General features: G+C 30.2%; 3 protein-coding genes across 3 annotated transcripts; 2 read left to right on the top strand and 1 right to left on the bottom strand.

Moving 5' to 3' along the window:
• Positions 1-66: 66 nt before the first annotated feature.
• On the top strand, positions 67-1,583 carry LOC123266069. The gene is made up of 2 exons (XM_044730103.1): positions 67-820; positions 1,396-1,583. The coding sequence occupies exons 1-2, from the start codon at positions 646-648 to the stop codon at positions 1,581-1,583; spliced, it is 363 nt and encodes a 120-aa protein (XP_044586038.1). The 5' UTR covers positions 67-645.
• A 3,801-nt stretch (positions 1,584-5,384) lies between these two features.
• LOC123266363 lies at positions 5,385-6,778 on the bottom strand. Its single transcript, XM_044730606.1, has one exon. It carries the CDS (start codon positions 6,501-6,503, stop codon positions 5,430-5,432), a length of 1,074 nt encoding a protein of 357 aa, XP_044586541.1. The 5' UTR covers positions 6,504-6,778; the 3' UTR covers positions 5,385-5,429.
• Positions 6,779-9,243: 2,465 nt separating this feature from the next.
• LOC123266071 lies at positions 9,244-10,107 on the top strand. Its single transcript, XM_044730104.1, has one exon. It carries the CDS (start codon positions 9,244-9,246, stop codon positions 10,105-10,107), a length of 864 nt encoding a protein of 287 aa, XP_044586039.1.
• Positions 10,108-16,377: the final 6,270 nt, after the last annotated feature.

The following is a 16,377-nucleotide window of genomic DNA, read 5'->3' on the forward strand; positions in this document are numbered from 1 at the left end:
TATGATCATTACGAATAATATAGGATGTTTCTTTGTTGCTGTGTATTGTGATACTAATTAATTGCGGTTTATTTTTCTTGCTCTGGTAGTACTACTGAGCTTTCACTTGACCTTGAATGCGTTCAACAAATTTCCCCTTTAATTGCAGCGCTTTCTTTGTTTTCGCGTACTAATCCCGCGAGAGTAAGAACAAAGCTTAGTGGGCATTGATCAGTGTGACGCCGTTGTATGTATACTTTGTTAAATTTGAGGTTAGGTCGACTTTAACCATCATTAAAATGAGTGAAAAAATTGGTAATAAAACTTGGAATTATTTAATTGGATTTGAAAGAAGCCAAATAAATAATAATAAGCTGCCTTCGTATCGTGACTTACTAAATTTTTTTATGTATAAACATCAGTCTTTAAAATTAACTATTCGAAATAGTGCTACTAGTGTTATTAACGATACTAATACTATTCGGGCTAGTTTCAAGATTCCAACTATACGTCCTCAGCACAGTCTTACGAAGTTGGAAAAATTTTATGCCGAATATATAAAAGTGAAGACACATCACAAGAGGGAAAAAATCGAAAGCACAAAAACAGAATGTTGAAAAGTTTAACCAAAAACTAGATAAATTGTTCGATATTTCGAATTCCACAATGGTTAAGAATTTGCCAAAAGAGCAGCAACAATTTCTGAATGAGTGTCAAAAGGGGAAAACCAATCTTCACTCGCCCGTTACTAATTTCTTGCCGGTGGAAACTTTTCAGAATAAATCTGACACTGAACAGGAGATAACAAATGAAGATAATGAGAATAATACAGACGAAATTGGTTAGTTTCTTCTCACATACAACTATAAATTATCAAGCTCAACAATCAATCATTTTTTAATAATCGAAAACAATTTCTTATAATTTAGACTCATATTTTTTCTACTTACTTGTAAAATTTAATTCGCATTAAAATTCTAATTTTCTTAACCTCATTTTCTGAAAATTGAATTCTATATAATTTTTCAATATTTTAAAATTTGTTTCTAGATTCATAACTTTTTTTCTAATTATTAGTCTATCATTTTTGGTAAAATTTCTATCAAGTAAATCTGAATAAGTGAGATAAATCAAAATTTATTCAATTTTGACAAAAATTTTGACTTGAATAAAAAAAAAATTTGTTTTCGATTTTTTTGCAGTCGAAAATTCCCACGCTATTAAAAATTAAAGTCTCTGTAACCAATAAATTTAAAACACATATATATCATTTTGTCTTATTTTTATTGGGGAAAATTGACGGAAACTCAATTCAAAGAATATCTTTGCTTCTGGATAACAGAAGCTGAATATAAAATTTGAAAAATATTTGAATCGATTGGGTTTATTTATTTAATTCTGAAAAAATTGTTTTAGGCATGAAATTATCGCAACATTCGATGCCAGCAAGTTTTTGTAGTCTATCATCAAATTCCAGTGGGTTGAAACGAACATATTCTGATTTTGAGGATGAACTCCCTGTACCTCTTAAAAAGAAAAAATCAATATTTTTAAGATTTGATTCAACATTTTGTGGAAATTCAATGCTAGGTAAACTTCAATGATTAATATCTCAGAAAATATCGATCTTAGTGATTTGGTGCTGAGGACCTTTTTTGTAGAGAATTGAATTTCCTACAAAATTATCATTTACATTTTTTCTGTATGTCTTGTTGTTTATGAGATAATGAGTGAAAAAACAAGAATTCTATAAAAAATTCGGTTTGGCGGTCCGTACTACCCCGCCAGTATGTGTTACGACTTCGCGACAATGGACACTTTTGTAGAGCATTTAATTCTGAAAAAAACTCGTCCATGGTCAAAGCGATGCTATGAAATGCCACTGAGCTATAGAAATTTAAAAAAAAAAAATGAAAGTTCTCGTATAATTCAAATGGGAAATCTTCACACGCTGTGTAGGAGTACTTAATATTAATATTAAGGGCTCAAACTTTCAGGGAATTTTTTCGGGTGTATTTCCAACAAAATTTCGGGATGGAAGCGAAAAAAAAAAAATAGTCGCAAAAAAAAAAAGCACCCTAATATGTATATATGAAAAATATATCAAAAATGCATGTGGGTACTCAAATAAAAGGTCTCGATGAGTGTAACATCGGGGAGAGCTTGTATCTTTAAAAATGTTAATGGTTCTCAAGATATAAGGTCATTTCTAAATTACTAACATTTTTGAAGATATAAGCTCATCCCGATGTTACACTCATCAAGACTTTTCATTTGAGTACCCACATCAATTTTTCATATATTTCATATATTTATATATACTATATATATGTATATATGAAAAATATATCAAAAATTGATGTGGGTACTCAAATTAAAGATCTCGATGAGTGTAACATCAGGATGAGCTTATATCTTTAAAGTTGTCAATAGTTCACAAGTTACAACGTCTTTTCTTAATTATGTATCTGGAGATATAGAATTTTCAAATGCAGCTTAAATAATTATTATAAATTAATAAATTAATGTTATTTCTTTAAAAAACAACAATTAAAAGTTATTAAATATTGAATTTTGTTAAATATCACTGTACTTTCTTAAATATTGACGTTTTTAAAGATATAAGCTCATTATGATGTAACCCTCATCGAGAGCTTTCATTTGAGTACCCACATCAATTTTTGATATATTTTTCATATATACATATATATAATATATATTTTAAAAATAAAAGCTCATCCCGATGTTATGCTCTTCAAGAGCTTTTATTTGAGTACCCACATGCATTTTTGATATATTTTTCATATATACATATATATATAAATATATGAAAAATTGATGTGGGTACTTAAATGAAAGGTCTCGATTGATATAATGTCGGGATGAGCTTATATCTTTAAAAATGTCAATAATTCTCAAGATACTAGGTCATTTCTTAATTATATAATGTATATAATACACATTTTAAAGATATAAGCTCATCCCAATGTTACACTTATTGAGAGCTTTCATTTGAGTACTCACATGAATTTTTCATATATACATATATGTAATATATATAAATATATGAAATATATGAAAAATTGATGTGGGTACTCAAATGAAAGGTCTCGATGAGTGTATCTTCAAAATGAGCTTATATCTTTAAAAATGTCAATAGTTCACAAAATACAAGGCAATTTCTTAATTACTGACATTTTTAAAGATATAAGCTCATCCCGAGATTACACTCATCAAAAGCTTTCATTTGAGTACCCACATCAATTTTTCATATATTTCATATATTTATATATACTATATATATGTACATATGAAAAATATATCAAAAATGCATGTGACGTTATTTTATAGGGAGAGCCATATCAAAGCAAATTTTTAAGGGAGTTGGGAAAGAACGGATAGGGGAAAGGGGGGGACCTACTCAGTGGGAATTTTTCCGTAATTGAAAAAATAATCAGACAGCCCAGACTGGGAATCGAACCCAGATCTCTCGGTTACGCGCCAAGGGCTCTCCCAGTTAAGCTATCCGAGACAAGTACTGACTATTTTATTCAGTCACGTATATAAGACCCACCGAGCAAACAACGCCACCGTCCATCTTACGGTAAAGAGCCATATCAAAGCAAATTTTTAAGGGAGTTGGGAAAGAACGGATAGGGGAAAGGGGGGGACCTATAAAATACATATTGTGACGTTATTTTATCGACCGGGGTCTATTTAAAATGAACGTCACTAGCGCCAACGGATTTTTTGTGATTTTAAGCCGATATTCCAAGGCCAAAATTTTATAGAAAATAATTGAGAGGATTAAAAGTGAGTCTTTAGCGAGCCTTCAGTGAGTTCTTAGCGAGTCTTTAGTGAGTAGAGTCCGAGTGTAGATGCCGAGTAACGAGGAGCTACAGTTTTAGTGTGAATTTAGAGAGTTACAGCCCTAGTAGCAATTTGGTAAAAGCCTTGTGCCAGCATGGATCAAGATACTGTAGAAAGATTGTAGATCAAGACTTGTACAAGAATTGGTCCAGATTCTTGACCAAGATTATTGGTCAAGACTTGAGCCAGACTGTAGTCAGAATTTGTCAAGAATTTGACCAGAAATCTGGGGCCATCTATTGCTAAACTTAGGGATTATCCTATAGAGTAGAGGTTCTCATTCTACATTAGTTTCATTTACAACAATGTAGTCGAGAAGTGAGTTCTCAGAGTTCTCTGTAGAAAAAAAATCTAGTTTTTTTTTTAAAATACGAGTGTCAGCTTCTTAAATTTGTCATTAAATTTGACAAGACATTTTTACCAATAAAAATAGCAATTTATATAAGTCAAAATCAAATAGAAAAATCGAGAGACTCAAAAATTAAACAAAAATTAACAGAGGAAGCGTAAAATTGAAAAACGATTATTAAAGAAGGAGCAATTTTTATATGAAATTTCCGGAATTCTGTTCCCATTTTTTATAATTTTAATTTATTGTTGAAAATAGGACTTTGCATAGCCGTTTCGGCTTGGACATCTCGCCACCAAAAAAAGTGTACGACACAGAAAGTAATCTCTGTAAAATATCGATTATATTTTTGAAAATATAAATATAAATTACCGTTTAATCTGAACACGTGAAGGAACAAAGCTATCTTGCTGAAAAGTTTGACAGTTGATATTTGAAAAAATATTTAACATAGTAATTCAAGCGATTTTTCTTGGATTTTTGATTTAAAATGAAAAAAAAAGACACAAAGAAAAGTAATGATATAAAATTATTTTTAACTCGCCAAAAAAACCTTATGGAATATCATATTTATGCATCAAATTTATAAAAAAATAAAGCGAATCTTATCCATTGTAAAATTTGTCTTTATACAGAGTGTCCCAGAAGTAACGGACGCCATTGTAGCATCTGATAAACAAAATAATTCTGAGACGAAAAGTCCTTAGACATTTTTTAATCAGACGCATAGATAATTAATTATTAATTAAAATAACGTCCTTTTATGCGTTAGAGAGAGAGCACTAGTGTCAAGTCAAGTGCGTTCCAACGAAGATGCTTGCACGTGTGAATGTGTAAGTAAATATGTGTGACTACGTTAGCTATAGAAACTAGTTAGTCATACAGTTAATTGTGTCTTTGTTTGGCACATATTTTACTGGACACTGGCGCTCTCTCTCTAACAAATAAAGAGACGTTATTTTTAATTAATAATTAATTATCTATGCGGTTAATTGAAAAATGGCTAAGGACTTTTCGTCTCAGAATTATTTTTTTCATCAGATGCTACAATGGCGTCCGTGACTTTTGGGACACCCTGTATTATTACATATATATTTATTCTCATATCATAATAAATAAATAAAATAATTTAATATTTTTATCCATATTTATATTTTAATCCTTGAACTAGTGCGATAAGGCCAAGTAGTGTAACAATAATTATAGTATAAAGAGTAGCATTAAATCACATTTAGTCTTCATCATTTGCATCCATTCTCGCATTTTCATCAAAACGTCCATATTTTGCTTTTATAGCTGTAGCACATGATCTTCGCGGCGCCGGATTATTACGTTGATTACGTTTATGGCTATCACGTAACGACTGTTTGCCTGCTTCTATGGCTGCAGTCATGTGTTTACTAAATTCGTCTGACGTTAATCGTTTATCATGTTGACACTCATGAATTGCTTCAAAAAAGACATTAGATATTTTTGAATTGAATAAACCACGCATTTCTGGACGGTTCTTCAAGTTGTGAGAAGTCCATTGCAATTTTTTAAAAATACTTGGTGAAAATGTGTGATAATAAAATTTGCGAATAGAGTCTTTGCAATTTGATGAACCAGCTTCTTCTTGAGCTAAATATTGGCGTAACTGATTCTGACTCTCTTGATTATCATCGTCATCTTCATAAGCATTATACTCATCAAGTGAAGTAATAGGAAAACCTGGAGGACGTGGGTTATGATTTCCGATGTTGTTATTCCTTGGAGCGTTGGCAACCATTGGTTCCCTCTGTCGTAACATGTTCTCCAGGTTATCCATTCTTTCATTTTGCTTCTCGTCAATTCTTCTTAAGCTTGTCACTATTAAATTTTCAATACGTTGATATTGATAATTGTTATGGTCTTTCGGCGATGTACCAGGCTTCGTCTGTTGAGATTTTGCTTTACCATTATTACTATTAAGTTGTTGAGCTGCTAAATTATTAGCATTTTTTTGATTATTTTTTAATGCATGTACAGAAAGAGGTGGATCTTGGATCACATTTGATGTTATTGGAATAAATTTTTTTGATGGTATGACATAATCAGATTTATGCGCAACCGGTTTCGTGTTAGAATTATTATCATGTTGGATACTAGGGCTATCATTGTCATTTATGTGTAGATGCTGATCCACTTTTTCTTTTGTAACATTAGTCGAGTCTTCTTTTATTCTTTCTTCAGTTCTCAGCAGTAATTTATTCGTTGGGTCTTCGGTTTGTAAAATGACAATTTCTTCCGCCATTCCTTCAAACATGTCTATCATGGATGCATGCATTTATTCATTTTTTTCTTCTTCAGTTTTTTCATGGCTGCTTAGTTCATCCTCCAGATCATCATCAGTTGCATCAAAATCCTCCAGATCATCATCAGTTGTTACATCATCAGCATTGAGCTCTTTCTCGCTACTCGATGACTGAAATCTTTTTGGCTTTTTGACATTTCTGCCAGATCTTGTTGCTCTTGATACGGACTGAGATAGGCTCATATTTAGTATCTGTAAAATTTAAATTCACATACATATTACACAGTAAAAAATTTTGCATCATTGCGTCAAAAAACTTAGTGTTAAAAATTTTTTGACGCGATGATGCAAAATTTTTTACTGTGCAATATCATTAATTAAAATTTCATTTTATCTAACAACAATACAGTTTAAAAATAAACTTTGGAAATTTAGAATCTATTGTTGATATTTTTCTGTTATATATGGAAGATATAGTAAAGTGAAAGTTCAAACTTCTTCCCAGATTTTTAATTTGATAATTTTTAGACAACTGCTAAATTTCATTATTAAAGTAATAAACGTATTATTTTACACCACATTATCCGTAAACTATGTAGAACTTATAATAATGAGAATAACAATTGTAGTAAAATTTTCTTTCACTAATACAGTGAGGTTAATTTTTATTTTTCACTACAATCCTGATCCTATTTAAGTATTCCATGTATTCTATATACGAAATAATTTTTGTAAAATTCATTACTTACCAATCGTAACTTTTTAAAATAATAAATAGATAATGTTTTTTTATTAGATACTAGACGACCCGGTGAACTTCGTATCATCTAGATATATTTGTGAAAAGTATAGTCAAAACTTAATACAAAATTTTTATTTACATTAAATGCAACATATTTATACACTTAATTAATTTAAAGCTTTCTGATGGACTACATTTTTTATCTTTTCTTGCGGTGCGTAAATATATAAAGATGGTGGTTTTCCGACTCACGAACACGCGACGTATAATTTCCCATGCACGAAACACGGAAACTCCGATTTGATTCCCACATTTGATTAACTTCGACAACCTAAGTCAGGTCGTCTTCTCCTTGGTATTTTGAAACAATAACAATAAAAAATTTCTTGCGCACTGACAAATTGATGATAGATTTTATTAATTGGCTTTAAATTAATTTATTTCTTTTAACAACTAACTGACACTTTTTTTTATTTCTGAAAACAAAACAGACCAAAAAGATCGGACCTCACTTCACTGCTAGGAACGGACCCAAAGAGATCGGACCTCATTACTCAGCTCAGAACATTGTGTATTGGAAAACTAAATTGTCGTTTTTAGTATTTTCTGTTGTTTATTATTTGTGTTTTTCCCCTTCCGTTTAAACCTTCCCTGAACTTCCAAAATTTCCTGTTTCTCTTGAGATTTTATCAAATTTTATATCTGTAGGAACTGATATTTGAAGAATATGAATTTTTTGACAATTAATACCCTCACACTCTTATGTAGGGGAGAAATTTCATAAGATCCTATTCGAGATGATTTCTACATTATAAATAAAAGATTCTTACAAAACTTCGAGTCTATAGAAACTATTGTTTGGAAATTATAGTTTTTCATTGCTGACGTCCCCGCAATCCCTTTTGGGGTTAGAATTTGATAAAATCCATTCTTAGCTGAACTTAAAATTATACACGAAGATTCCTACCAAATTTAGAGTCTGTAGAAAGTTAAAGTTTGGAGATAAAAATTTAACATTCTAACACCCTTCCCTGCAATCTTTATTAGGGGTGGGTTGCTGTAAAATTTGCTCTTAAAACATTTCCGCACCACATGTGGAAGACTCCAACTAAATTTGCCGTCTGTAGGATCTATAGTTTGAAAATTAAAAATTTTCATTGTTAATATCTGCCCCCGCAACCCCCTGTGGAGTGAGCTATCGTGAAATTCGTCCATAGATTATTTCTATATCCCTTACAGAAGATTCCTACTAAATTTAGGGTCTATAGGATCCATAGTTTAAAAACGGGAATTATTCATTGTTAACGCCCCCGCAATCCTCTTTGGGGGAGAATTTTTTGAAAATTTTTTTACATACAAACCTTCTCCTGAAAATTCTGAAGACAACAAAAAAAAAATTAGCCCAACCGGTCCAGAGGTTCTCAAGTGATGCGTGGACATACATGCGGCATTTTATTTTTATTCATATAGATTTGATCTCCGTATAACTTTGTTGACATAAAAAACAGCGCGCAGATCTACGGAAATTAATTTCATTTTTTCCTGGGTTACGAGAAATAATCAACATAAACAACTCATCAATAATGTTTCAGTTGATTATAAGACAAAAATAGATTGTGTATTAATACACACATAAGCAATCTTACAAAATTGTAAGCTTAAACATTTCAAAAAATTGCTTTAGAAACTCTTAATAATTATCATATGTCTGAATAATATTGTGTGTCGTTGAATATTAACACTGTACACATCACAGCTGACAGAGTGTAAATAAACCAGATAACCTGAAAAAGAATAGTTTCGTTGTTTGTGAGGACAGAATTGTTCCAGAGAAATTGCAGCATATGTCAATATTTTAATAAATAGCAAGTAGTTTTTTAAATTACAATTTAAATTACAGTTTCAAAATTAATAAATCACTTGAAATAATGAATATCTAATCTATACATTTCGGTAAGTATTATATCTCGGTATACATTTTTTTCAATTATACAATTAGTTAATAAAATCTTTGATGTTAAATTTCAGGAGATGTCTAATTGTGAATGTGATCGCTTGAAAAAAGATTTAGCACATTGCTTTGTTGAAAATAATATTAATACTGTTCAAGGTAACAGTATTTTAAAAATTCTTGCGACTCATAATTGTTTTGAAAAATTTCCTAAAGACATCCGTACATTATTAAATACTCCTCAAGCTCCTATTACATTAATTGCCATAGAACCAGGTGAATACGTACACATTGGTTTATCTAAGTCATTAATAGAATTGTTATCAAGTGTTTGTGATGTTCCTCTTCAATTGATACTTGATATTAGCACTGATGGCGCTGTAGCTGATAATTGCAGTACCAAGTCATATTGGCCGATTCAGATAAGAGTTATTAACTTGCCTAATACACTTCCAATAATAATCGGATTGTATCTGGGAAAGGAAAAACCTTCCGATTCCAGTAAATTATTCCAATGTGTAACTGAAGAATTTGAAGCTATAGAAAAAAATGGGGGAATAAATTTCCGAAATAAATTAATCACAGTGAAATTTAATTGTTTTATTGGAGATGCCCCGGCCAGAGCCTATGTTTTAAAACATGTCGGACATACTTCATACAATGCTTGCTCCAAATGTAAAGTACTTGGGCAGTATAGCTATCGTCGTATGTGTTTTTTAGGAACTAATCATTGTCTACGAACCAATGAAGAATATAATTTACGTACTGATAAAAAACATCATAGACCAGGTGAAAGTCCATTATCAGTTTTAAAAATTAATCCTGTATCACACGTACCATTTGACTACATGCATTTAGTGCTGTTAGGTGTAATGAAAAAATTATTCCACGCCTGGATAGAAGGAAAATTTTCTGGGTTCCAAAAATTAAATGAACAGATATAAGAATGAACAGATACAAGAATTAGACAGACGGTTGAAATCTCTGAACGAATGGTGTCCATCGGATTTTGCTCGTCGACCTGATGCGGTATCATCTTTTGCAAAATATAAAGCAACACAGTTTCGCCATTTTCTCTTGTATGCAGGTCCCTGTGTTTTGTTAAATATATTACCAGATTACGCATACACACATTTTTTATTATTACATACTTCGATACGAATTCTGGCTTCACCTTCACCAACTGATGCTCAATTAATATACGCTAAGCATGCATTAAATTTATTCGTAAATAAAGCTCCTGAAATCTATGGAAAAGATTTTATGAGTTTCAACATTCATTGCTTGGTACATCTTGCCGATGATGTAAAACAATTAGGGCCTGTAGATTCACATTCAGCATTTTGTTATGAAAATAACATGCCGGAAATACATAAAAGTGTAAGAACTCATTATCAACCACTTCAACAATTTTCAAGGCGAACGCAGGAAAAAAATATGTATCATAAAACAAGAAATATAAGAAATATTAATCTAATCCGTGCGTATGCACCTCATACTAAAGGACCATTTCCATCGGGATTTTCAGAAGATTGTCTTCAGTACATGAAAATAACATCAAAAAAATGGCTATTGTCAACAGAGCAAAAAAACCAGACTTGTTTACTGAAAGATAATTCAGTTTGTCTAATAGAAAACATTATCTTCGTTAACGGTATTTATCACTTACTTGTACGCAGATACAATAAAATAGAAAAGATGTACAAGTATAATATTCCATCACAACCATACACTGATTTTTTCAAATGCTCGGACTTGATGCCTGAATTAGTTTCAGTCCCATTCAGTTCGGTATTGCAAAAGTGTTACCGAATGCCAGCTGTTAATTTTGGTCATTTACTTGAAGATAATATGCAATATATTGTAACATTACTACATGAGAACTAAGAAATTATAGGAAATAACTTAGATGAATGTCTGTATTATTTTTAAAGAAGCTATAATTATGTTAAACTTCACACAATTACATCGAATTTAGGAATTAAACAGTATATTGCTATACACTGTATAATTTCTTTTATATAATTATGTCATATTAATTTTTAAGTGACGGAGTGACATTTGGTAATCGATAGTACAAACTGTATTTTTTTGTATGTATAAGTGTACACTTTCTGTGAATTATAAATTAATAATTTAATTTATTTGAAGACAATTATTTAATTTGTGAAATTTTAATAAATATTCTTTAACATTCAATAAATATTTATTTGGGGGTAAAGTACATTTAGTAATAGTTAATAAGTATTCATTAATAGTTAACAAATAGTTATAAATAATTAATAAATATTTTGTTGAGTGAATTTGTTTCGCTTGCAATGTCATATGAGAAGAAGATTGCTTATAAACAAAAACCATCTTTATAAATTTTTTGCATTCATTATATTACATTATAATAACGTTTATTTTAAAATACTAAATTCTATCACAGCTCATATTATTATCTTTTATATTTTTAAATATTAAAAACGTTAATTTACTTAGTGAATTTAATTATTACCATATATTCCACCTTATATAGGATTATAAAAAGTGTCAAAAGAAAATTGCTGTTTTTGCTTTTTAATTTAAATAAATATTTGTTAACAGTTAACAAATATTCATTAACCATTAATAAATATTTATTAACAGTCAATAAATTGTACTTAATAAATTACTTATTAACTGTTAATAATAATATTTATTTACTCTTCAAGCTTAGCTTACAGTAATTTAACAATTTAACTGGCTTACAAATTAACAAAAGATAGAACATCAGATATACAAAAAGACTAAACATCGAATTATAAAAATATATATGTGCTTTGCAAATAAAAAAAAAATATTATTATTATTATTATTATTATTATTTATTAACATTTTATGAATCGTATTTAATAAATAATTTATTAACTGTCAATAAATATTTATTAATTCCTATGATGTTAAAAAATCATTTATTAACAGTTAATAAAGCTTATTAAATATAGACAAATCCGCCTATCACTGTAGATAAAATGTGTGATATTGATATAAATATAATTCCCCATCAGTAAAATTTTAAAAGTTTGATAAATCTCGCTCACTCAATGCCCTATATAAGAGTGACTAGTCTGAAATTTCTGCTTGCTGTAATCCTAATCATCATATTGTACATTATATGTAATAAGCTAGATCAATTAAAGCTAATATAGCAATATTTTAAGCAATCCAGTTTTTAAATTATCCATAAAATGGTACTAAATATACATGCTTATTCTTTTTTTTATTATTGAATAATTTTTTTGCATATGCAAAATTTGCATAAGGCAAAAGACCCTATTAGTGGCACCTTTTCTTTGAATGAAAAAATATTCTACTTGGAATAAAAATTAAAAATTTTTTTGATCTAAAGGTCTTAAAGATTATAAATAATATATTCATTATTGAAATTAATTATTTCATTAATTGAATAAGTACCAAAATCAAAGAAAGTGTCAGTAATGGGGTCATCGCCTCTATTGGGGTCTTTTACCCTATGCGATGTCGCTAATGTTCACACCAATGAACTCATGTAGCTTAGCAAAGTAATATTTAATTTAATTTATACAAATATTTCTATAGTTCATCTTGTACCATATCTTATAATAAGTTATTTTTCTTTTAATTATTTAATAATTAGTTTAATTATTATTTAAATAAATATTTTACTATTTCTGGTGATAATTCAACTTCTTACATATCGTAACCAGCTGAATTAATTTTTCACAAAAGCTGATGAGATCTGTTAAAAAAAATGATTTTGTAAATACTAGGCTAAAACCAAATGTATTTTTATTCATCTTAATCTATTAAAAAATTTCCGAAATTTTTTAAGTGCTGGAAAATTCTGGAAATAAATTTTTCTAAGCATTACTACAAACTCAATGCGTAATTGTAAAAAAATAACAATTTTAAACTTGTTGACTAGACTATAAGTGAGAACCACTGCAATACTATACTTTTCACACTCAAGTAGAAAGGAGGGAAATAGGTGCGTGCTCGTCGTTTTTTGCGTTTCTCGCGCAAGTCTATGTCAGGACTCTGGGCCAAGAATCTGATCAAATTCTGGTCACAGAGTCAAGTTTTTGAAAAATATAGAGGTCGAGTTATTTATGGGTTTTATTGAGTTATTTTGAGTTTGTGGGTTTTGAATTTTTAGTTTTGAGTTTCGAATTGTAAGTTTTGAGTTATTGAGTTTGGAGGTTGCAGAGTATGTGGGTAAATCAGCGTTACCGAGGAGCGGGACTATAAGTTACCCGGTTTCGTTTGATGTGAGACGTTGGTCTAACCCTTTGAGACTTCCGGGTGGAATGCCTAGGTCTGGTTGAGCCGCCAGCGCTCCAATGTAGAGGAACATGACGAAAGCATATGGGATCAGTTTGAGTTACGTTTACGTTTACGTTTTTCGTTAAGTTTTTGTTACGTTTAAGTTACGTTTTTGATATTTTAATTTTGAGTTTAAGTTACGTTTTGAGTTACGTTTTTGGTTTCGATCCCAGCAGTAGTCAGTTCCCGGAGAGCATCCACTAAAGGAATATCCGTACTCCGAGCCTCAATTGTTTGATTTAGAGGTTAAAATGTTTATGGGGATTAATTGAATATAGAAATTTTAGTTGGGAATGAGTCACGTTTAAGAATACTTGAGCTTTAGATTTTGGTAAAGATAGTTGGATTTTAGATTTTGTTAAGGAGAGTTGAGTTTTAGACCTCGTAGAGGACAGTCGAGTTGGAGAGTCGCCTCTGATCACTTCAAGTGATCGGATGTGCGTACAGTCAACGCTCTCTGTATTTGACTCACCCGTACAGGACCATTCTCTGTGTTTGACTCGTCCTTGTCCATAAGAGCTATGGAGATCATCGACTGTATTATTGCAGCTACAGGTTAAGAGTTTAGTCTCTTGCATTTTAGTTTACGTTACAGAAATGAATATAGTTATGAGGTTTATTTAAGTTAGTATAAAAAGTTACTCAGCATCGGCATTGTTTATATCAGGTATGAATTTAGTTTATTTATTGTAATTTGAGCGTTAATAATTTGGTTTTTGGTCTTGAGATATCGGATAGTCTCGTTTATAGTAAACTTTTGTATTATAAAGAATTTAGGGTTTTGTTGATAGATTTAATTGAGATTGTTATTCGAGTCATTAAGATTTATTTATTTATTTGTTTTATTTTATAAGAATAAGGTACTGTAACTTGGCTATAGCGTTGATATTGTTAGCTATATCGTTCTAGTAATTTTATATGGATTTGAGATTAAGTTTGTTAATTAAGTTTACGGTCTACTGAATAAATACCGATTTTGTTTTAATGATAAATTTTTAGTGTTGCGTATAAAATTATTACAATTATGGATCCTCTCTACCCGAACCACCCCCTCTCTCCACAAACCAGCACACTGAGCGACCCCGAGGTATTCCGTTGTCTTTCTGATTTTTGGTCTTTATTTTGTTAAGTTTTCTGTATTTTCGATTTAGTTTACGTTTTAGCTAGTTTGATAATTTCTAGCGAATAAAAATTATCTAATTACGTTTGAGTTTAAGTTTGAGTTCTGATATTGTTTGAGTTTGCGTTTAAATTTAGCTAGTTTGAGAATTCCTAACGAATAAAAATTCTTTACGTTCCGTGTTCACTAGTTTGGTAATTCTAGTGATTAAAAATTACTTGGCGCCCTATTTTATCGAGACTAGAGACCAAGAATCGGAAAGATAACGAAGTATAATCCAGATTTTATTTTTAGAATTAAGTTTAGTTAAGTTCCCGTATACCCCCCTTGAAAATTTGGTTATAATATATATAATATATACAAATATATAAAAAATATGAAAAATTGATGTGGGTACTCAAATGAAAGGTCTCAATGAGTGTAACATCAGGATGAGCTTAAATCTATAAAAATATCAATATTTCTCAAGATACAAGGTAATTTCTTGGACCAAAAATAATTACTAAGGAATTAATAAAATAGATTAATAATATAATTATCTCTAAATTATTCTATATAAAAAAAGAATAATTAATTAAATATTAAAATCTAAGTGATGAAATGAAGTGGGGTATGAATGCACTTGATGCTGAATGGAATGACTATCGGTAATTATCAAAAAAGGGTGCAGTTAATAGCAATCAACATTCAGGTAGACTAAAAAATGTCAATATTATTAATTAAAAAAAAAGGTGTGTGTGCGATTCACACACGATAGAAGTGAAACTTCAGTGAATCGACAAAAGAATGAGATGAATATTTATAACAAGGGTAGGATAATTACAAAGTTTAATTGTTCAAAAATGAAAGTATTTTGATTAATTTTAAAAGATATTTTATATTTTATTTAACATATGTTACATAATCTATTACTCAAGTTCCATATTTTCAGTTTCAACAAATGATACAAGAGGCTTATGATAACTAAAATACGATACAAATATTTTAGTTTCAATTTGGTTGATATATCTTTGGAACACTGCATCTATTACCGTTTTTGATCTTGTAGTTGATTGAGTGCGATTGTTACACATTTTTAAATAAAATGTTGTATCGAGAAACTCAATCAAAGGAAGCGCTGTATCTGATGCAAAATTTATGTTAAAATCCCCACTTAAAATCATCGGAATTTTATCATAATTCTTTTTGAGAATTCGCGATACCTCTGGGGTATATTTGATCAAATTTTCATGTATAAATTCAATAACTGATTTTATTGATTGGTTGGGAAAGATGTAAATTGCTACGATCAAAATTAAATCTCCTTGGTCATTTCTGCTCTCACAGGCACATATTTCTCCAACTTTCGAAAGCTGAACAGACAATGATTCTAGCTGTTGTGCATTGAGATCCATTTGTGGCGTAACAACACGGGCTCCATCATTTACGTTGTGATAAATTGCTACTCCGCCTGCCCTCGTACGTGGTCTTTTGTAATTAACAACAATATTAAAATTTGGAATGTCTACAATATCTTCATTATTCATCCATGTCTCCGAAAGAATTAAAAATTTGACGATGACACTATATTGTCATGTTGCAGATCTTGTACATGAGCTCGTAAGCTTTGACAGTTAAAGGTAAACAGTGACATCCCTTTTCTTTTATTTAAGAAATCATATAAAACATTTGTAATTGTCTCAAGTCGATTCAAGTTCAGCCTTCGAAATTCATGTTGTAGATCAATTGTAGATACTGACGCTCTTCGGCCATGGTAAAATTTTTATCA

The sequence above is a fragment of the Cotesia glomerata genome, linkage group LG5, assembly GCF_020080835.1.
Source record: "Cotesia glomerata isolate CgM1 linkage group LG5, MPM_Cglom_v2.3, whole genome shotgun sequence".
In the NCBI taxonomy this organism is placed as follows: Eukaryota; Metazoa; Arthropoda; class Insecta; order Hymenoptera; family Braconidae; genus Cotesia; species Cotesia glomerata.

Coding starts and splice junctions, on each gene's coding strand:
- LOC123266069 (XM_044730103.1), top strand. CDS start 646: ATGGTTAAGAATTTGCCAAAAGAGCAGCAACAATTTCTGAATGAGTGT. Junction 821..1,395: donor GAATAATACAGACGAAATTG/GTTAGTTTCTTC, acceptor AAATTGTTTTAG/GCATGAAATTATCGCAACAT.
- LOC123266363 (XM_044730606.1), bottom strand. CDS start 6,503: ATGCATGCATCCATGATAGACATGTTTGAAGGAATGGCGGAAGAAATT.
- LOC123266071 (XM_044730104.1), top strand. CDS start 9,244: ATGTCTAATTGTGAATGTGATCGCTTGAAAAAAGATTTAGCACATTGC.